The following is a 23,112-nucleotide window of genomic DNA, read 5'->3' on the forward strand; positions in this document are numbered from 1 at the left end:
AGTTCAGTATTATAACCCACGTCAGTCCCTCCATGTTCCCAATGTTTTTGCTCTACTGAACTATGTGCCATCTCTGAATAAGACTTACCTTTTCGCCTTTATCAACTGTGCTTCTAGAATGTTCTATCCTTTTCCCTTTTAGGATCCAGTTCAAATGTCAAATCTAAGAAATGCTACCTACTCAATTCCTGCAATCAGAATTCACCTCTGCCTGTGTACTTCAACTGGTATCCCATTCTGAATTAGTTATATATGCATATATTTGTCTCTCCTACTAGACTACACACACCTCAAGAGGCAGGAGCCAGAACTTACCCCTTTGTGCATTTCAGCACAGTCTGAGAGAGTGCTTTCCACTTAGTAGGCAGTCACTGATTTAATTTATCAACTCCCAATATTTCTCTCCATCAAGGTCTCCTTATGGAAAAGTAGAACCAAAATGACAAAATCTGGAACTATTTCCTATCATCTTTCCCCCAATTCCTGTCTCCTTCAGTTTGTCCTTTAACCTACTCAAGGCTATGTTAAAATCACACTCATCAGGGTAGGTAGGATGACCTCTTTCACTACAACCATGTAAAAGGAGTATTAATACTCCTGCTCTCTGGACAAAGAAACACTGGAAAGTTCAATGCCTTTTCAGAGCCAGTAATGGAAGCCCTGGGATTCAAGGTAACAACTGCCTGACCTAGCACGAATGCCCATCGCCCTAGTCTCTTCAGCTTCTCCTTCTTCACCACTAGTTTCTTCAGCTTCTTCACCACTAGTTTCTTCAGCTTCTTCACCACCAGCCTCTTCAGCTTCTCCACAACTGCCACTGGTTTCTATGACTCTCCACCAACAAGTTCCACCTTGGAGTTTAACACAGATCACATTACAGCTGTCTCATCTTCTCTAACGTGACCTGATCAACTCCTTTCACATCATTTATTCTCATCTTTCTCCTTTACATCCAGGCTTTATCTTCTCCCCTCTTCCAGGTCATTTTCAACTCAGCTGAGAGTCTACTCCTGGGAATTCTGCTCTTAGTGATACCATCGCCACTGTGGAGAGGGTTCATGTGAAGCACAAACATTAAGCAAACAGACTAAAACCCTTCCAGTCACATGCTGCTCTCTGCACACAAAGATCTTCTGTGACTCAGCATGAACAGGACCTGCACTGAGTTAGGGCTTCCAGGAAAGGGAATAGAAACGACATTGATCCACCCATATCCTCTCCATATTCCTCATCACTTGGCAGGTACACAGATATTTTCTCCTAGTTCCTTTATATTGGGAGAACTAGTCATGGGAAAGGAGCTGTAGGCCAGGGCTTGCTTAGGTCTGCCAAAAGCACAGGTATATGTACCGCATGAACTATTAGGTATCCAGTTTTAGTGATCTTTATGAAGAATGCGGACTGTGGTTGCCAGGGGCTGGCGGAGGGAGGAATGGGGAGTGAATGCTTAACGAGTGTGGGGTTTCCTTTGGACTGATGAAAATGTGAACTGGACAGAAAACAATGTGAATATAGTAAACGCTACTGAACTGTTCACTCTAAAATTATTAACTTTATGTTGTCAATTTCCCCTTGGTTTTCTTAAATGTGAAAAAAAAAACCATATGCTTATAGACATACTAAGTACCAAAAAAGATAAAACCCAAGATTCAATGATAAACATAAAAATATTTCCCAATATAATGTAACATTTCATATCGCTCACTTAATCTGAGTAGTTTTCTTCATTGATAAAAATGCAGATAAATAAAATGCAGGTTAATAAAATGCCCTGTCTACCACAGAATTATAAGGAATCAAAGAAAAATGATAAAAGTTACTCTCAAAACCAGAAGATACAATATGGGCCAGGAACGGTGGTGCAGGCCTGTAATCCCAGCACTTTGGGAGGCTGAGATGGGCAGATCACTTGAGGGGTCAGGAGTTCGAGACCAGCATGGGCAATGTGGTGAAACCCTGTCTCCACTAAAAACACAACAAAATTAGCCAGGTGTGGTGGCATGTGCCTGTAGTCCCAGCTACTCAGGAGGCTGAGGCAGGTGAATTGTTTGAACCTGGGAGGCAGAAGTTGCAGTGAGCCGTGATTGCGCCACTGCATTCTGGCCTGGGTGACAGAGTGAGACTCTGTCTCAAAAAAAAAAGAAAAAAAAAAAGATACAATATGAACAAACAATGTTGTATTATTTTTACTACTGTAAGTGCACTTCTCAAATTATACATGAATCCCTAAAGATTTGGTGACTACTAAAAACAGACATTACAATTAAATCACCAAATCTGTGCAGAGGTATTTAAGTCTTATGGGAGAGAGCAACTTCCAAAAAACATCACTTCTCACCCATTTCCTTACAATGTGACCAGTTTGGTATAATTCAACGGTCAGGTAAGTTCTGATATATGTTTAGAAATGTATCCTTCGCCTTTAAAGAAAATAAAACAATTCCAATGCCCTTTTCTGTCCATTCTTTTAGTCTGAAATGCAAGGACCTACTTAGAATAAATGACTGGAAGAGAAGAGGCTTTCCCATGCTTCTCAAGTGAGGGAATATGCCTGCCGCAGCTTTGAGCTATGGCATCAGTTATGTAAGAAGAGACAGAGACTGGCAGTGCTTTTCTTTAATTCTAAGCCCCATTCTCTTTGAAATAAACAGGCGACATGTGCAGTCATGGCATAGGTCCCTCAGCTCAGCGTAAATCAAACATACAAGTACCTTTCAAAAGTACACGTTTAGTTATTCTTCTTACTCAAAAAGCCACTTCCCATTCTCCCAACTTTCTCCCTGTCTAATAAAGAGATAACAATAGGCCTGTAAGAATAACTCTTTTTGCTAAATGCACTTCTACCCTCCTCTGTGAAGCAACCTTTTGTAACAGCACAACTTACCGCAAAGATTTTTAACAAAGTTTTCATGTAGAGTTTGCGGATACCAAAGGAGACTCCAAAAATGGCTGGCACTATGATGAAAACGAGGAGGAGGGTGAAGAGGACAGTCAGGGAGATGCCCAGAAGGTTGACAATCAGGCTATCAAAAGGCAGCAACAGGAACATGATGGAAGATCCAGGCCAGGCCAGCACCTGCCTCCCCAAGAACAAACTGTAGCCTTCAGATGGTCCTTCCCGACAGCACCAGCCAGGGAAAGGAAGCAAGTTCCCGAAGAACAGCAAACCCCATTCCAAAGTCCACACCCCTCAACCGCCTGAATAGAAGGCCTGGGAAGAGAAGGACAGGAAAACACGGCCACAGGAGGCAGCTGCAAACGCCAGGTCTCCCCAGAACGGATGGACTCTAAAGATGAATGAAGCTCGATGGGTCTTCAGTAAAAGCATCCGAGTCCAGATGGAATTTCTGTGCAAGTGAGCAGTGAGGGCAGGGGCTCTGCTCTGCTGTCCTGATGCTGCTTCCAGAGGTTTTACATGGTTTTCCTGCCCAAGAGCATTCAACAGATAAATCTGTCCCTGTCGCTGCCAGAAGTACCAAGAAGAGTTCAACTTGGTGCCAGAAAAATCCTGATAACTTCTGTGGAGGGGTAATCACTGGCACTTTACACAGAAGGCTTTTGAACTTGAATATGTGGAAATTAAATAATTGTTTTACTTAAAATTCCTTCATAAGCTGAAAACCATGTTCACTGTAGAGAGTTCATTATCTGGCCCCATCCTCCTCTGGTGAGGCTCCTGGCACTCACAGCTTCCAGGACCCTCCTACCTGGAGAGCTACAGTCTTTGCCAGCAGGAAAGAGATGCTGGCACACAATGTCTCATAATGCAAGTGCTGAGTGTAACTCCAGACGCATCTGGCATTGGTTTCCTCTGGACACTCTTCTCCCTAAGGCTCCCTTTCTTAGCGGTGACCTGGGTTCTTGGCAAATAGCTGCTTACATGCTGCCAAAGCTGGGGGAGGGAAACAGAAACACTGTCAGTCACACAAATCAAGAGGAGAAATGTCAATATGCTGGGGACCAGGGGGACTGTTTCAGGGTAAGCCTAAAACTGTCAGTGTGGTCAATGCCCACTTTTCAAGTCATCAAGGTCAAAGAGACCAGGCAGAGCCAACAGGTGGCAGACATGAATGTGGGAGGGAAACATAGAGGTTTCAGTTTTCAACCCAAATGATACGACCTGTGGTCAAACTTTCTGAATAGAAAATACGTGTATACGAGACACATTTGAAAGATAAAAAGCATGTGCTATGGAAAGTACATCTCCTTACTACCTGTCCCCCAGGTATTCAGAGTGGTTCTGCACAGGTGCCGCCAAAGGTTGTAACCACCTCTGTGTTCTTCCCAAGACATTCTGTGCTTAAACAAGGAAATCACAATGGTTCTCCATCACCACTGGCCCCCAGGCTGGGCAACAACCACATATTATTCTTCACCTTGCTTTTTGTTTTTGTTTTTAGCTTAACACATCTCAGAAGAATGTCCCATCAATACACATAGAGTTCCCTCACTCTGCAGGTGCACAGTTTTCAACTTAAGAATGTGCCACAACTTAGTTCACCAGTCTCTTAAGGTTAAACACTGATATTTCTACTTTTTTTTTTTTTGTATAAATAATGTTGTAAGGAATAACCAGGTACATGCGTGACTTAGTACACAAAATGTGCTTAGAAAATATATTTTCGGGGTAAATTCCTAGAAATGGAATTGCAGAGGAAAAGAAAATACACATTTTTAAATTTGCAAGATCTTGTCGTATTTTCCATATAGAGATGAACCTCCTCCAGCCTCTCCCCACACGGGTCACCCATTGTGAAATTCCACTATTTCAAATATCTCACAAAAGTATTCCAATTTTATATCACACATTCCAAATCCCTGAACTTGGGAGTATCCTATCAACTCTCTCTGGCAAACATTTTGGCTTCACACCAATCACCCTCAGGCTGTTCCCAACACTTAGAAGTTCAAGAAACTGAACAAATTAACAAGTACTGACTTCGCCTTAAAATCTGCTCAATGTTTTAAGGGAGGAGACCACCCCTCATCTTGTCTTTATGCCCAATTTCTGCCTCCAAAGAAAGAAGCAGCATAAAATCTAAAAGGCAGAAATGGAATCCACAGACAGACAGCCCAGCACCATGCCCTGGGCCTGGTAGTTAAACATCAGCCCCTGACCTAACTGCTTATGTTATCTATAGATTCCAGACATTGTATGGAAAAGCATCGTGAAAATCCCTGTCCTGTTCTGTTCCCTTCTGATTACCGGTGCATGCAGCCCCCAGTCACGCACCCCCTGCTTGCTCAATCAATCAGACGCTCTCACGTGGACCCCCTTAGAGTTGTAAGCCCTCAAAAGGGACAGGAATTGCTCACTCGGGGAGCTCGGTTTTTGGAGACATGAGTCCTCTGATGCTCCCAGCTGAATAAAGCCCTTTCCTTCTACAACTCGGTGTCTGAGAGGTTCTTATCTGCGGCTCATCCTGTTACAGTTCTAGAGAACTCAAGGCCGTTCCCTTGTTACCTCGTTTGTTTATCCCCAGCCCATCAATCTGTATGATTTCCATTTTACACATCAGGAAGCTGAAAGAGGTAGTTGCAGACCCAGTTCCTCTGTACGACTCCATGACATTCACACGTCTGAGGACGAAATGCTCCAGTCTACAAGGACATGCTAATCAGTGGCGCTGAGTCATGAACCCTAGTTCCTAGTTCTGATGGCCACTTCTTACGTTTCCTTCCACTTTCACATTGTCACTGCTATTGCCAACATTGACTGAGTGCTTACAACATGCCAAGCACTGCGCTAAGGAGCATTTCACATACACCACCCTCACGTAATCCTCACGATGGCTGTACGGTGGAGTCATTGTCATCCTGATCTACAGGTGAGGACGCTGAGGCTGGGAAGATTAAGGGAGTCAAGTCACCCAGGGTTGCAGAGAGTTGGAAGCAGGACAAGAGCATCCGTCTCCAGGACCCTGCTCTGTAAACCCTATTCCTTCCTATCTCCCAAACTACGTGCTTTAAAATGAAGTAGCACTGGCCAGGTGCGGTGGCTCACGCCTGTAAGCCCACTTTGGGAGGCTGAGGCAGGCGGATCACCTGAGGTTGGGAGTTCGAGACCTGCCTGGCCAACATGGCGAAACCCCATCGCGACTAAAAATACAAAAATGAGCTGAGCATCATGGAGCATGCCTGCAATCTCAACTACTCAGGAGGCAGGAGAATTGCTTGGACCAGGGAGGCAGAGGTTGCAGTGAGCCGAAATCGCCGCCACTGCACTCCAGCCTGGGAGACAGAACAGGACTCTGTCTCAAAAAAAAAAAAAAAAAAAAAAAAAAAAAAAAGAAGTAAGTAGTACTTCCTTCAAGCCAGACTGCTCTACAGAACTTCTTTTTTTTTTTTTTTTTTTTTTTTTTTTGAGACAGAGTCTTGCTCTGTCGCCCAGGCTGGGGTGCAGTGGCCGGATCTCAGCTCACTGCAAGCTCCGCCTCCCGGGTTTAGACCATTCTTTCTTGTGATTAGACAAAACCATCAGGATCTGGACTCCAGTATTAGAATTTGGTCGTGTTCTCAAAATCCAAGATACAGACATGCTCTTGTATTTTCATAAACACTCATACACGCCAGTTTTCTAACCGTGTTCTAGAGGCAGTTCAGGCACCTGAGCTACCAAAGTCCTCAGGCCTATCCAGGACAACATCTCCTTTCCTCCTTCATTGCTGTCTCCCCACTCCCCGTGGACAGGACTGCCGTGGGAAAGAGGCAGCAAGGGCCTCTGTCCTACTGGTCAGGGTTACCCTGAGTTCCACAGACCCAAGGTGACTGACACCAGGGTCACTTTGACCCCCATGCCAGAGTGTAGATCACTCCTCTAAGGATCACAACTGAAAATTCCCAAGGTTATTCTGGGTTCATGTCCCCAAACCAGTAAACACGTGTAGCAATAAACCAATTTCTTCACCTAGTTCAGGGGTTGGCCAATTATAGCCCACATCTGGCTACAGTCTTTTTCACAAAGGCTCATGAGTTTTTACATTCTTAGACTCTTTTAAACAGATGCAAAAAACAAAGAAGATTTGACAAAGACCATGGCCTACAGACCCTAAAATACTCACTATCTGCCCCTTATAGGAAGAGTTTGCACTCATGACCTTGCTGGTCTTTCCTCCGCTCAGAGGCCCCCTGCTGGCTCTCCCAGTCCCATCCCATCCCACCCCATCCCACCCCGCCACACCCTACCCCGAGTTCCTTTTGCTGAATGCCAGCCTCCAGGACAGAGAACACCAAACTGGCCGAACAAGTTATTAGGCCAACACTAAACAATACTCACACAAATTCTTAGAAGTAGAGGAAAGAGCAAGCCAACTGAGTTTATCGAATCAGTAGTGTTTGGAAACTGAAAACTCATTAAAGCCAGAGGGAACTAGTGGCTGAAGGTCCCCTTAATACAGACTTTGATGTGTGGAAATATCAAAACTGTTCACATCAGAACTAAATCCAACCACAATTTCTAGATAACCGTTCATTTACGAGAGGCTATGACTTTGCCTCAAGTAAATATAAGCATGACCTCTTAAGAATGTGAGCTGGGGAAGCCATTCATTCACAGGAATATTCACTTATTCTCTCAACATCCACAGCTGGGTTCCAACCAAACTCACCCAGAATCATCAGGGCCAACGTTCCCCAACAGGCCAAACATTCTAGAGAATCAGCTAGTTCTGAGCCTTTTAGGAAGGAAGCTGCCTCCATTCCAGGAAGGCAACAGAGCCCATCACTAAGCTAACCTAACTCTTCAACCCATGGAATGGCAAATTCGGGCCTTTAGGCCCCCTAACGGCCTCAGTTCTTGGAGTGACTAGTTCATTCATTCAACAAATACTCACTGGGCACACAGTGTGTGCCAGACAGTACACCATGTGTTAGCTGTTGTTCAGCGGTGAAAAGATATGCCCATCCGGAAACAAGCACACAAAAAGTCGTAATTTCAAACTATGATGACTGTAGACAAGGAAAATAGACTCCTGGAAAAGAAAAGAAAACAAAGGAAAAGAAGAGAAAAGAGAGAAGAAAGAAAAGGAAAGGGAAAAGGAAAAGAAAAGAAAAGAAAAAAAAAAAAAGAACAAAACAGAACAGAACTTAATTTAAATCAAGGCATCTACACCAATTCCGTCCCAATCATTGGACTGGGACTATTATCACTCCTAACTGCAGAATCAAATACTTTTCAGTCGGCTCTCTGTGACATATCCCAACTCAGGGACTGTAACTGCTAGAATATGTGCAGACAGAGGCCCTGTGCCAACCCAAAAGGTAAAAGAAAGGCCACTTTATTAATACATGCTTAGATCACACAAGAATGCACATATTTTTAGAGCACACCAAGCACAATGCCAGTCATATGTTAGATCTCAATGAATGGTACATATTATCATTTCATTAGAATCAGAAGAAACTTAGTCGTCAGCGCTAGGTACCAAACTTCAAGAAGGCTTAGAGAGGAAGGCATTATAATGTATGACACAAAATACACAGGCCAAACAACACAACTTGCCTAGCAAGCAGTAAGTGTTCAATAAAAAGGTTAGCCATAAAACAGAGAAATTCAAACTGAAAGTACAGTGAGATGGTAAAGAAATTCTGATAAACCACTGTACTGGTGAGAATGAAAAAATATCCTCAAATACTGCTGGTTGGAGTGTAAAATGGGTTTAACCTCTACAAAGAACAATTTAGCGACTGCCATCAAAATTTTAAATGTACATAACCTTAGATCCAGCAATTCCACTTCTAGAAATTTATCCTAAGGATAAATCAGACCAGTGGTTCCCAACCAAGGATGATTTCTTTTTACGCCCTTGAGGAGCATCTGGCAACATGTGCAGGGATTTCTGGCTGCCATGACTTGGGATGGGAGTGCTACTACTGGCATCTAGTGCAGTGCACAGGGCAGAGATGATGCTGCACATCTTACAAAGCACAGGACAGCTCCCACACAATGAGGAACTGTTCAGCCCCAAACGTCAGTAGTGCAGAAGTGTATAAATCCTGTATTTTAAAGCATGAGCAAAGTGATAATATGTGCTGGGTTACTGACTGCAGCATAGTCTGTAATATCAAAACAAACATCAGTGTCTCCCAATAGAGGACATAATGGAATACTATTCATCTGAGCCCCTGTCACTAGGAAGGAGAAGGGGAATTTGAAGGTATTTCCCAAGAAGTAATGACATTACACTAATGGGGTTTTCAACTACCACTTTTGCCTAAAGGTGTTTATATGCCTCTAAAATGGCTGGAGCATGCTTTCTCATTCAGAAAGTGCACACGGCCTGACAGGAAGGCAAACACTGCCACAGTCAGTGTCTGCAGAGCATACTGGGGGCAAACGAGACTCTTCAGAAAACAGGAACACAAATGCTTGAGGCTTCAAGATGGCACTCTGTGTAAACGCATTAGTAAAAAATGAGACTCTCACAGTAATTCTGAATCAGGACAGCTGGTATCCATGCACAGATGGCAGGGGCATGAGCCACGTGGGCCCTCAGAGACCCACACAGAGCCATCCCCTGGCCACTAAAGGCTGCACTGGTTCTCTACCCAGCATGCTCATTTGCATCACTGGGCCTCAGCCCAGATGAAATATATTAGAATATCTGCAGGTACAATCTGGATTTGTTCTTAAGACACTTGAGCGATTCTAATGTGTAGTCAGTTGAGACTACCGGGTTAAGGGTTCTTACCAGTTAACTGAGAAAGGACAACTGAAACTGAGAAGACAACCATCTCCGAGCACAAATTACCCACAAGTAAAAGGCATCTAGTTCTCTAAAAAAAGGAGGGGGATCACATTCATAAGAGAGGTGGTGAGGATCTAGAATGACAACCCAGGACATGAAACCCAGTGGAAGCCCTTCAGTACTGGAGAGCACTCAGAAGGTCAGATCGGACTGGCTGTCACCTAGAAAAAGTGGATTTGCTTGGGACACCTGATGCAAGGGAATTGGTTTTATGGTTGGCAGGTATGGGATGCAAATTCTAGCTCAATACTAAGAATCCAACCCTCATGCTTTTATGGTTGGAATGTAAGCTAGTGCAGCTCGGAGAATGGTTAAACAAAGTTACCATGTACCTCACAATTCCACTCCTAGGTATATACCCAAGAGAAAGACAAACTGTCTACACCAAAAAAATTGCACATGAATGCTTACAATGGCATTAATCAGAACAGCCAAAAGACAGAAACAACCAAAATGTCCATCAGCTGATGACTGGATAAACAAAATGTGGTGCATCCATACAGTGGAATCTTTGGCCATAAAAATGAAGAAATGATACATGCTATAACATGGATGAATCTTCAAAACATCATATTAAGTGAATAAAACTCATCAAAAAGATCACATATTGATTCCACTTATACAAACAGCCAAATCTACACAGAAAGAGATTATTGGTTACCTCAGAGCTGGCGAGAGTGGGGAGATACGAGAGTGACAGCTAAAAGGTCTCTGAGGTGATGAAAACGTTCTAAAACTATGTTGATGACTGTACACACCTGTGAACATTATAAACCCCAATGAACTGGATACTTTCATTGGGTGAACTGTAAGTCAATAAAGCTATTTTTAAAAGAATCTAAGATTGAGTTGTTCAAAAAGAATAGGCTGTATAGGGAGACCTTCACCTACATCCGCATTCTGCCGAGTGGCAGATAAGTTATGGTGGTTACACTAGATGTCTTTTAAAATTCCTTCCTGAAACAAGTTTTTTGTCCTTACGTCTTTATTTAAAATTGCAGAATATGAGGGAAGCAGTAAAGCATGATGGCCAAACATACAGGGAATCAGACAAGCTACATTCAAAACCAGGCTCCCAGGCCGGGCGAGGTAGCTCAAGCCTGTAATCCCAGCACTTTGGGAGGCTGAGACGGGCGGATCACGAGGTCAGGAGATCGAGACCATCCTGGCTAACATGGTGAAACCCCGTCTCTACTAAAAAATACAAAAAAAAACTAGCCGGGTGAGGTGGCGGGCGCCTGTAGTCCCAGCTACTCGGGAGGCTGAGGCAGGAGAATGGCACAAACCCGGGAGGTGGAGCTTGCAGTGAGCTGAGATGCGGCCACTGCACTCCAGCCTGGGAAACAGAGCGAGACTCCGTCTCAAAAAAAAAAAAAAAAAAAAAAAAAACCCCAGCCTCCCCTACCTTCTGACTGTCTGACCTCAAAAAAGTCACATTCCATGCTTCAGATTTCTCATCTGTAAAATGGGAATAATACATATCCTGTGGTATTGTTGTGAAGATTGAACGTGATGCCTATCAAGCTATCAGTGTAGTGCTTGGCACAAAATCATCTATAAATAGAAGCTTCTACTACTAATCATCACTATAAAGCTGGAGGCAATAATAAAAAAATGATGACAAAACCACAACTTTATTAGTTAATCTTTCAGATTTCTAGTCCAACCTCTTCATTTTATGGCTCAAATAACTGAGCCTTGGAAGGGTTCGATGACAGGGACAAGTTACAAAACTGTCTGGTAACAGAGGCAGGACTAATGCCCATCTGATACCCAGTCGGGTGCGCTTCCTACTCCCCAGGCCGACTCCTCACTTGCTTTGGGGTGGGTTACAATTCAGAGAAAAGCATCCATTTCTCCTAGTTTACTTACTGTCAGAACATAGGCCCATCAAATGCCCCATCTGTGATGTAAACAAACATGCACACACAGGCACGAGGAAATGTATGCTAGGCTGAATTTAATGTCGAGTGTATCAGGACTAGTAGAGTGTTAAGAAATTTGCTTGACTAGGATTCTGCTGCTTAGTGGGGAAAGTGCATAATGTTTCCAAAGAGGGTAGCTCTCAGAGCGACTCGGTTGACATGAACCTGAAGTGCTGAAAACCCAGAACACACACAGTTGGCATCAATCCTGGATAAAATAAATCACTCAAGACAAAGCCAGGATCCAACCAGCCAAAGGATGATTCAACTCACAGGGAAGATAGAACATGGTCAGGTTCAGGGCCTTGGTCTTATCTAAGATCATTATGCCCTCCAGAACTTTCTTGAGTTAGAACTGGCACTGGTACCAAGTTCACCCCAATGTAACGGAACCATCTATTGAAGCTGGCAAAACAAAAAATAGAAAACAAAACAAAAAAGACAGAGTATATTTTAATGGGACAATTTGATTTGCTGGAGCTTTAAGACCCACGACAATTCATTATTCGACCTGAACACTGCTCTGATGGCTCCATTTCAATACCAGTTCTTGACATCTGAGTACTGTATATGTAATTAGAAGCAACTTCCTGGCCTTTTTCTTGTTTAAAAAATCTTTTTATCCAGTTTATTTCACTCAGCATAATTATATTGAGAACCATCCACGTTGCTGCATGTGTCAACAGTTTCTTTCTCTTGATTGCTGAGCTGTATTGCAGTATATGGATATATCACAGTTTCTTCATCCATTCCCCTACTGATGGACATTAAGATTGTTCCAGTTTGGGGCTATTACAAATAAAGGTGCTATCTACAAGTCTTTGTATGGACATATACTTCATTTCTCTTGGGTAAATACCTAGGAGTGGAATGACAAATTCCAAAATGAGTTGTACCATTTTGTATTCCCACTAGCAGCGTAGGAAGTCCCACTTGTTCCACATCTTCACCAATACTTGATATGGTCAGTCTTTTAAATTTAGACATATCACTGGCCAGGCGCAGTGGCTCGCACCTGTAATCCCAGCACTCTGGGAGGCCGAGGCGGGCAGATCACTTGAGGCCAGTTCAACACCAGCCTGGCCAACAAGGAGAGACCCCATTTCTACTAAAAAACCAAAAATTAGGCAGGCATGGTGGCTTATTCCTATAATCCCAGCTATTTGGGAGGCTTACGTGGGAGGATCACCTGAGCCCAGGAGGCTGAGGCCGCAGTGAGCCCTGATAGTGCCACTGCACTCCAGCCTGAGCAACAGAGCAACACTCTTGTCTTAAAAAATGAAAGCTTTTCATCACAAATGCACAAATTTGTGACATCAGACTTTTTTGTTCATCTCTCTGCAAATTCAAAATACTTCTAATTGTGCAAAGAAAAAAATCACTAAAACAGGAAAGAAAAAAACAATGACAACCACAAACTCTAACCTCAGACCTGAACATTACTAAGCAAAATAAAATGTTCCTTCATGTTCCACTGACAGTGATTCTCTGCAGTCCAACAGAGCAGCCACTAACCACGTATGACCTTGGAGTACTTGAAATGTGCTGTGAATGTAAAATACACACTGGAGTTCTATGACTTCGTATGAAAAAACGCATGTAAAATATCCCATTAATAGTTTTTATATTGATTATGGATTAAAGTAATATTTTGGATAAACTAAGTTAAATAAAATATATTGTTAAAATTATTTTCACCTGTTTCTTTTTACTTTATAATTATTTTTTTTAAATTTAAATTGACTTTCATTTGTAGGAGCTAAAAATGAGGTCATGGAGGTAGACAGTAGAATATAATAGATACCAGAGGCTGGGAAGGGTGGACGTTGAGAGCTTGGTTAATGGATAGAAAAAAAAAACTTACATGGAACAAATGAGTTCCAGTATTCAAGAGCAAAGTAGGATGACTATAGTTAACAATTTCTTGTACATATATATATATTTTTTTATTTTTATTTTTATTTTTTATTTTTGAGATAGTCTCATTCTGTAGCCTGTGCCGGAGTGCAGTGGCGCGATCTTTGCTCACTGCATCCTCTGCCTCCTGGGTTCAAGCAATTCTCATGCCTCAGCCTCCCTCATATCTGGGATTACAGGCACAGGCCACCACACCCAGCTAGTTTTGTGTTTTTAGTAGAGAAGGGGTTTCATCATGTTGGCCAGGATGATTTCAAACTCCTGACCGCAAGTGATCCATCCACTTCGGCTTCCCAAAGTGCTGGGGTTACAGGTATGAGCCACCACGTTGGGCCAGTTTCTTGTGTATTTTAATTTCAAATGTTAAGTAGAAGATTTGAAATGTTCCCAACACAAAGAGATGATGTATGTTTCAGGTGCTGGATATCCTAAATCCTCTAATTTTATCATTACACGTTCTATCCACGTGGGCAAATACTACTGTACACTATAAATATGTAAAATTACTGTTCCTCAATTTTTTCAAAATTGATACATACATTTACATATTTATAGGGCACAATGTGATGTTTTGAGATACACACACACACACACACACACACACACTCTCTCTCTCTCTCTCCCCCCTTGTGGAACGATTAAATCAACCTAATCTATTTCCTTGTGCTTTTTAAAAAAGCATCACTATAAAATTTTAAATTGTATATATAGCATATATAATATTTCTATGGGACAGCACTGATCAAAAATTTTTAAAGGAGACTCTGAAAATAATATACCTTCAGCCGGGCGCAGTGGCTCACGCCTGTAATCCCAGCACTTTGGGAGGCTGAGGCAGGCAGATCGCGAGGTCAGGAGATCAAGACCATCCTGGCTAACATGGTGAAACCCCGTCTCTACTAAAAATACACAAAAAAATTAGCTGGGTGTCATGGCGGGCGCCTGTAGTCCCAGCTACTTGTTAGGTTGAGGCAGGAGAATGGTGTGAACCCGGGAGGCGGAGCCTGCTGTGAGCTGAGATCCCACCACAGCACTCCAGCCTGGGTGACAGACCAAGACTGCCATCTCAAATAATAATAATAATAATAATAACAACATATCTTCAACTGGCAAAGAAAGACATGTGTGCGTGTGTGTGTATATATATATATATACACACATATATATATAATTTCCCACCCTATTTCTCCGAGAAGAAAATGGTACAGCAGAGAGGGCTTAGATCTGGAACCAGGACTACTCTTAGGTTCCAGGCACAATTCTTACTGTCTGGTCTATGTGTCCTTGAATAAATCATTCAGCTTCAGCCGCATGCAGTGTCTCACGCCTGTAATCCCAACAGTTTGGGAGACTGAGGCAGGTGAGTCACCTGAGGTCAGGAGTTTGAGACCAGACTGGCCAACATGGTGAAACCCCGTCTCTACTAAAAATACAAAAATTAACTGGGCGTGGTGGCGCACGCCTGTAATCCCAGCTACTCGGGAGGCTGAGGTAGGAAAATCATCTGAGCTCAGGAGGTGGAGGGTTGCACAGAGCCGAGATCTCACCACCGCACTTCAGGCTGGGCGACAGAGGGAGATTCAGCCTCAAAAAAAAATTAAAAAAAAAAAAAAAAAAAAATCACTGAACTTCCCTTAAGTTTCCTGACTTTTTTTTTTTTTTTAAATTCAGAAAAGTCAACAAAGGCCAGGTGTGGTGGCTCATGTCTGTAATCCCAATCGTTTGGGCAGCTGAGGCGGGAGGACTGTTTGAGCCAGGGAGGTTGAGGGTGCAGTGATCCTTGATCATGCCACTACACTCCAGCCTGGGCCACAGATCAAGACCATCTCCGTAAAATAAATAGGTAAAAGTCAAGCGCAAACGTATTACACTCCTGTTTTACAAAGTATTTTTCCATTACGGCAGATCTTCAGCTTACAAATTAACTGGAGGTGGGATCCAAACATACTAAGATTATACAAGGCAAAATGAAGAGAGCCCTAGATGAGCCTCTGTGTTTGTGTGGCATGAGCACGTGTCTGCATGTGTTTTAAAGGTGAAAGAGTACACTGAAGGACTCAGGGTAAACTCTAAGCACTTAGAAGGCTCCTTCTAACTCTAAAATTCTATTCTCTTAAAAAGCCTTAATCATACTGTACGCTACTACATGGTTTAGTGATACACGGAACAGATGATATTCCGTCAAGTTTTCCCGGTAAACACAATGACACATTAGGAAGTAAATGACATGCCGTAATGAGGTTTTACTTTACCCGAACAAAAAATTCTGCAGTACAGTTCAAGTTTAACCAGGGCAAAATAACCTCCAGATAGCTCAGAGTTTTGTTTTGTTTTGAATACAAGCTAACTTTTGGTGACAAGCACACACAAGAAAAGTGGATTTTTCTTTAGCAGAAAACACTCAGCAAGTTAGGCTAGCCTCCGAAAAGACTAGCCACAGCACTCCTCACACCAAACACAAAATAGACACAACAGTCTCCTCCTCCTCGTCCCTCCTCTATCTTTAGGGGTAATGATATACCATGACACTCAAATGCTGTTATTGCAGTGGTACTTCCATAAACTGGACAAACATGACAACTATTGTATTTAGGTCACAAACTCACAAAAGAAAAATCCATTCTGAAAGTAAGTTGACAACTATATCATCATATAATTAACCTAAACTTCCATGAAAACTCAAAGATCCCTAACATGAGGAATTGCTTGTTTCCAGCATTCCTTGTAGAGGTAGAATATCCCCATTTTAAGGGTAGGAAAATTGAGGAACAAGTACTGAATTCACAAGTCTTCGCTGAGATAAGGAAACGTAATAGCATAAACTTTGCTAGGAAATGCATATTATGGTTTTGTAAGAAAGTCTAACCCACGGTCCAAGAAGCCCAGATTTTTATCTGTTAATGGCATGAAAGGCTTTCTGAGACGATTCTATTGTTCTCTCAGAAAAAGAAGAGTAACAGTCCCAAGTCATTCTGGTTTCCCTTAGTAACTCTTTCTTAAATAGTTGTGAATGTTATCTACATAGTTTATAGCTTGTTCTTATTCTCAAACTGGTATACCAGTTCTAAGGTCAGAATTTTATCATGCTCCCTAAAAACTACTATCAGAACTTCTCATCTGTCCCAAGTCGATTTTTAAAAATAATTTAAGGCATTTCTTAAAATTCTGGAATTTGGTGGAAAAGCTCATGTTTGCCTATCCAAACCCTCCATGAATGTAAGCGTCTTCATCCACAGCCCTCCTACACATTTCTCTTTCCTGAAGGCAAACCTAAAGGCAAGCAGTATGGGTCAGTGGAACCGCAGCCTGGAGGCAGAGGCGGGATTTCCAGCCTCTGGACCTCCAAGGGCTCAGAAAAAATGAAAACATTGGACAGGACATTCCAAATGTTCTCATCCAGATCTGAAATACTTTTTTTCTTTTTTTGAGACGAGTCTCGTTCTGTCGCCCAGGCTGGAGTGCAGCGGCCCAATTTCGGCTCACTGCAACCTCTGCCTCCCAAGTTCAAGCGATTCTCCTGCCTCAGCCTCCCAACTAGCTGGGATTACAGGCACTCGCCACCACGCCCGGCTATTTTTTGTATTTTTAGTATAGGCGGGGTTTCACCATGTTGGCCAGGCTGGTCTTGAACTCCTGACCTTAGGGTGATCCGCCCGCCTCAGCCTCCCAAAGTGCTGGAATTACCGGCGTGAGCCATCGCGCCCGGCCATACTTTTTCTTTTAACCTGTTCGATCATGTTAAGATACCTTTTGCTGTGCTCTTTCTTCAACTCTATTGTGTGTTTCTTAAGACCTCATAAGAGTGGCCTGTGTTCCAAAACAAAAAGTATGACTTCGTAGGGTGGTTTTCATTATGGAACTGAAGCTACTTTTGACAGACTCACCTTGCATCAAGTTCTCCCTGAGACAACGGGAGGGGAAATGTGTGGGGTGTGGATGGAACAGGAATAGCCACAGTTAAGTGGCTGAGGAGGCCAGACCAAGTACAAAGTACATGCTGGTTCCCTATTCCATCTATTTTCCTGTGTCTGAAATTCTCCAAAATACAAAGTTTAAAAAAAAAAAAAAAAAAAAAAAAAAAAAAAAAAAAAAAAAAAACATCTCTTTCAAAGAGAAAGAAGTATACTCGATTGGCATTATTACAGGATTTTGTCTGCAGACTTTGGTATGGTATAACTGCTCTTCACACCATTTCCCTTGGATTGAAATAGAATCTACAAGACATGAAACTAATCAGAACTCCTCAAAGCTCAGCCAAAATTAAGGAAAACGAACCAGAACCAAAATTCCTCAAATAACCTCAAGGTTATCAATGAGAAGATTCATGGTGATACTTGGCAGAGGATGGAACTCATTTCCATTGTGCTACACCGTATGTCTCCTATAAGCTATTTTCCGCACTTCTGAAGAGCTAAACTTCAGCCTTCTGTGACATGGAAAGCGAGGAAATAAACAAGCCCCAGTGAGAGGAGGATGCCTCGGAGGGCGCTGAAATAAAAAAGGAAAGACAAGGGATTTCGCGAGTTAAGAAATCCTAAAGAAAGAAAAATGGGAGCATGCATTTGGTGAAAGAGAGGGGAAAGACAAGCATCTCAGGGCAACCAGAGAACACAGGAAGGGGAATGACAGGGGAAGGCGCTTCCTGGCGCTCCAACGCCCTGCAGCTCTCGCCACCCACATCCCCGGACTCCCGGGGCGGGAGGGCTGCGGACACCTGGGACTCGGGGGAGGCGCGGGGCTCCGAGGAAACGGGCTCGGAGGGCAGGGGAGCGGAGAGGCGGGCAACCGGGGCTCGGGGCGGGCGCGGACCGTTCCATCGGGGACGGGGGGCACCCGCTCCACCCGCCGGGGATCCCCGGGGCGCCGCGATGGTGCCTCCTGACGCCGGCGCGGCGTCGCCGGGGCGTCCCAGACCGCAGGCCCCGCGCGGCCGCCCGAACCCGGCCTCCTCGTCCCGCTCTAGGCTCCCCGGAGGCCGGGGACTTTGAAGGAAGGGGCCAGCTCTTTCCTACTTACCGACCGCGAAGCTCAGCAGCTCCAAATCCCGCCGCGACCGCTCCCTCCCGCCCTTGCCAACGCCGCGGGCCCAAGCTGCGTCAGGACGTGCGCGCGCCCGCCTTTGTCTACGCCGCCCAACGTGACCTTGCGCCCACCGCCCCGCGCGCTCCCGCCGGGCGCGCGCGGGCCGGCAGGGCGGGGGCCTAGGAAGAGGCGGGTGCCGCGTGGCCGGGCCCGCGGGGTGGGCGCGCCCGGGAAGCGAGGAGTCGCCCCCTGGCGGACGAGGGGCCACTGCCCGGGGCGGGGCGGGAGCGGGAGAGGCCGGGCCCTGGCCGCCCCTCCGCTGGCGCGTCCCTGTCAGATAAGCAGAGCGCTTCCCTGCGTCAGGACCCGATACTGGCTCCCTACCTGGAGGTTCGCACGTGCGTTCCGGAGAGGGTGAAATCAACCCTGCACCGCGGGAAGAGGCTAGAGTCACGAAATCACATTGTCTTCTTGGGGCTGCTGTCCGTGTGCAGCGACACTCTGCCCGTAGAGGACTGAGCTCAGGGCCTGGTACGCTCAAGATCTGTTAGCTGCCAGCACCATCACCCCCATCATCACCACGACCACCGTCATCACCAGCAGCATCCCTTAATCTTGTCTGCCTTGCTTCTCAAGCAAGGTGCTCCAGGAGTGGGTGTGGGCCACCTTTGCCCTCCCTGGCAGATGCAACTTGCCAACTTCCACCTCCACTTGGACCTGCTGTCTCTACTCAAGTCCAGCTGGTGCCTGCTGGAGTTTCTTAGCATATCTTCTGATTTCACACGCCTAACCCAAGCTTATTATCTCCCCTAATATTGGACCTCTTTAAAATATATATTACCTTTCTCTTTCCTGTTCTGAAAAGACAGTTTGCCTTTAGTGCCAAGCCCTCTCCGCCGGTTTACGCTGTACACTGCTGTCAGATTGTCATTCCATGCTAAATGCATAATCTGATAATGAAATCTTTAGGGTAAAGTCCACATTCTTAGACCTCAAAATCTCTGTAAAAATAATGGGCAGGGTATGGTAGTTCATGCCGGTAATCCCAGCGTTTTGGGAGGCCAAGGCAGGAGGATCTCTTGAGGCCAGGAGTTTGAGACTAGCCGGGGCGACATAATGAGACCCCCACTTCTACAAAAATTTTTAAAATTAAAAAAAAGAGTGGGGGGAGCGGGGCGCAGGTAGCTCACGCCTGTGATCCCAGCACTTTGAGAGGCAGAGGCGGGCAGATCACTTGAAGCCAGGAGTTTGAGACCAGCCTGGCCAACATGGTGAAACCCCGTCTCTACTAAAAATACAAAACTTAGCCGGGGCTGGTGGCTCGCACCTGTAATCCCGGCTACTACGGAGGCTGAGACAGGAGAATTGCATGAACCCAGGAGACAGATGTTGCAGTGAACTGAGATTGTGGCACTGTACTCTAGCCTGGGTGACAGAGCGAGACCCTATCTCAAAAAAAGAAAGAAAGAAAGAAAGAAAAGAATAACCACTTTGCTCCAAAACACTGGACTACTCATCTCCACCAAATATAACTAAATGTTACCCATTTGGAACTGATCACATATTTATTAACTCAATCACTTATCCATTCATTGAGCCCTTGTTACTTGCCCAGCTTTTTTGGGGATCCCAATTCAAGATTGAGTAATGCATGGCCATGTCTAATCTTCAACTACATTAAATTCCATAAGAGGGCCGGGCGCGGTGGCTCACGCCTGTAATCTCAGCACTTTGGGAGGCCGAGGTGGGCGAATCACGAGGTCAGGAGATCGAGACCACCGTAAAACCCCATCTCTACTGAAAATACAAAAAAGTAGCCGGGCGCGGTGGTGGGTGCCTGTAGTCCCAGCTACTCGGGAGGCTGAGGCAGGAGAATGGCATGAACCCGGGAGACAGAGCTTGCAGTGAGCCGGGATCGCGCCACTGCACTCCAGCCTGGGCGACAGAGCAAGACTCCGTCTCAAAAAAAAAAAAAAAAAAAAAAAAAAAAAAAACTCCGTAAGAGAAGAAACTACCGGGCGCCGTGGCTCACGCCTGTAATCCCAGCACTTAGGGAGGCCAAGGCGGGCGGATCACGAGGTCAGGCATTAATTTAGTGAAACCCCGTCTTTACTAAAAATACAAAAATTAGCCGGGCGTGGTGGTGCACACCTGTAATCCCAGCTACTGGGGAGGCTGATGCAGGAGAATCGCTTGAACCTGGGAGGCGGAAGTAGCAGTGAGCTGAGATCTCACCACTGCACTCCAGCCTGGGCGACAGAGGGAGAATCCACCTCAAAAAAAAAAAAAAAAAAAGAGAGAAACCAGACATCATACATTTTTGTGTTCTCCACAGTGCTAGGAATAGGGATTTAAAGTGGCCACTAGGATCTCAGCTGCTCTTTGGAGTCTTATGCCTGGTCTCGTTTTCTGCCCCCAGAACCACTCTTGGAAGTAGCCCACTCATCTGCTCTACTCTGTTTGTGTTCTCATGATATTTTGTCACAATTCTCACATCTACTAGTTCTTTGTACACAATATTGAAATCTTCAAATATTTCACACGTATTAGAAGCTCAAGAGAAAATGGTGTTGATTGATTCTTTGCCCAAGCAAATAGTAGGCTCAATTGTTGGGTATTGACACTGATACACACACACCTTGTGAGTGTGCACATTCACTGGCACATTCTCTAAACTTCTGAAGTGCAGGAAGGCAATCAGACTTCCCTCTGAGCGGGAAGCCAACATGAACTGGGTAAATATAGTTCCTGTAGGCACCAAAACTTTTATCACATTCGTTTCTAGGTACAAGGAATATAAATGGAGCAGATGAAACAAGCAAGTCATGCTTGAAATGCTTGACACAAAGCAGACCTAGCTTTAGAGAAGGCCTCCTGCCCATAGCATGACCGAGCTTATAGCCAACACTGAACTTCTTGTCGCTGTGAATATGGGCTGTCCTTAGGTTATTGTTGGCAGTATTTTCACATTCTAGAATGAAAAAACTCATACTACAGAAACTATAGGAGTAATTTTTAAAACCTGATGAAAGGTAGTCCTTTAGAAGAAAGAGATCACAAGATTTAGATCCTACCCCATACTAACTTTGAATTCATTCATAGTATGAGGGCATTTCCCCAAAATGCGTGTTTGCTCTGTACATGGTGCACAGTGCTGTGAGCCTAGGAAGGACTCCTTTTCCCAGGAGAATACCATGCCTGTGCTGTACAACTTATCTTTCTTCCAAAGTCAACCTTAACCTCTACGAAGACTTTGCCATTCATTAAGAGGTGAATCTGTAACTGTTGACTGCACAATCAGCAACATCAATGCTCATTTCCAAGCACCAAAAGAAAAAGCCAAAGAAAGCAAAAGAAATATTATTTTTAAAAAATGTTTTAAATTACGGTAAAACCTAAAATTTATTACACCATCTTAAGCAGTTCTTTTTTTTTTTTTTTTTTTTTGACAGAGTTTCACTCTGTTGCCCAGACTGGAGTACAGTGGTGCAATCTCGGCTCACTGCAACCTCTGCCTCCTGGTTCAAGCGATTCTTCTGCCTCAGCCTCCCGAGTAGCTAGGACTACAGGTGCGTGCCACCACACCCAGATAATTTTTGTATTTTTAGTGGAGATGGGGTTTCACCATATTGGGCAGGCTGCTCTCAAACTCCTGACCTTACGTGATCCACCCACCTTGGCCTCCCAAAGTGCCGGGATTACAGACATGAGCCACTGGGCCTGGCCCATCTTAATCATTTCTAAGTGTACAGTGCAGTGGTGTTAAATATATTCGCATTATTGTGAATCTTCAGAAATTTTTCATCAAGGCTGGGGGTGGTATCTAATGCCTGTAATTCTGGTTATTTGGGAAGCTGAGGCAAGTGGATTGCTCGAGCCCAGGAGTTCAAGACCAAGCCTGGGAAACATGGGGGAACCCAATCTCTACAAAAATGAAAGAAAGAAAGAAATTTTTCATCTTAAAAAATTCACATTGTATACCCACACACACACAAAAATCATTTCTCTTCTCTCTAACCCCAATAAAAACCATTCTACCACTCTACGTTCTTCTAATGGGAGTTTGAGTACTATACCTCATATAAATAGTCAGAATTTGCCTTTTTGTGGCTGGCTTATCTCACTTAGCACGGTGTCCTCCAGATTCATCCATGTTGTAGCATGTGTCAGAGTTTCCTTTTTTTTAGGGCTAATATTCCATTGTATGTATGTATGTATTTATTTTGAGACGGAGTTTTTGCTCGTTTCCCAGGCTGGAGTGCAATGGCATGATCTTGGCTCACTGCAACCTCCGTCTCCCAGGTTCAAGAGACTCTCCTGTCTCAGCCTCCAAAATAGCTGGGATTACAGGTGGGCGCTACCATGCCTGGCTAATTTTTTGTTGCTGTTGTTTTATTTTTAGTAGAGATGGGGTTTCACCATGTTGATCAGGCTGGTCTCGAACTCCTGACCTCAAGTTATCCACCCACTTCAGCCTCCTAAAGTGCTGGGATTATATGCAT

At 44.3% G+C, this 23,112-nt stretch overlaps 1 protein-coding gene across 3 annotated transcripts in view; it reads right to left on the reverse strand.

Annotated features, from left to right (window-relative positions):
- The window catches only part of GPAT4 (glycerol-3-phosphate acyltransferase 4), a 46,484-nt gene that overhangs the window by 16,437 nt on the left and 6,935 nt on the right, over window positions 1–23,112 (reverse strand). Inside the window, exons 1-2 of one of the 3 annotated variants that reach the window (XM_050800410.1) lie at window positions 18,605–18,760; window positions 2,885–3,892 (exon numbers count right to left, since the gene is read on the reverse strand). In XM_050800410.1, coding sequence (XP_050656367.1) covers window positions 2,885–3,049 — 165 coding nt within the window. In that variant the 5' untranslated portion in view covers window positions 3,050–3,892; window positions 18,605–18,760. Of the gene's footprint in view, window positions 1–2,884; window positions 3,893–18,604; window positions 18,761–23,112 lie in introns of those variants that run through there. The other 2 variants (XM_050800411.1, XM_050800412.1) reach the window with 2 other exon arrangements.

Source organism: Macaca thibetana, chromosome 8, assembly GCF_024542745.1.
Source record: "Macaca thibetana thibetana isolate TM-01 chromosome 8, ASM2454274v1, whole genome shotgun sequence".
NCBI lineage: Eukaryota > Metazoa > Chordata > Mammalia > Primates > Cercopithecidae > Macaca > Macaca thibetana.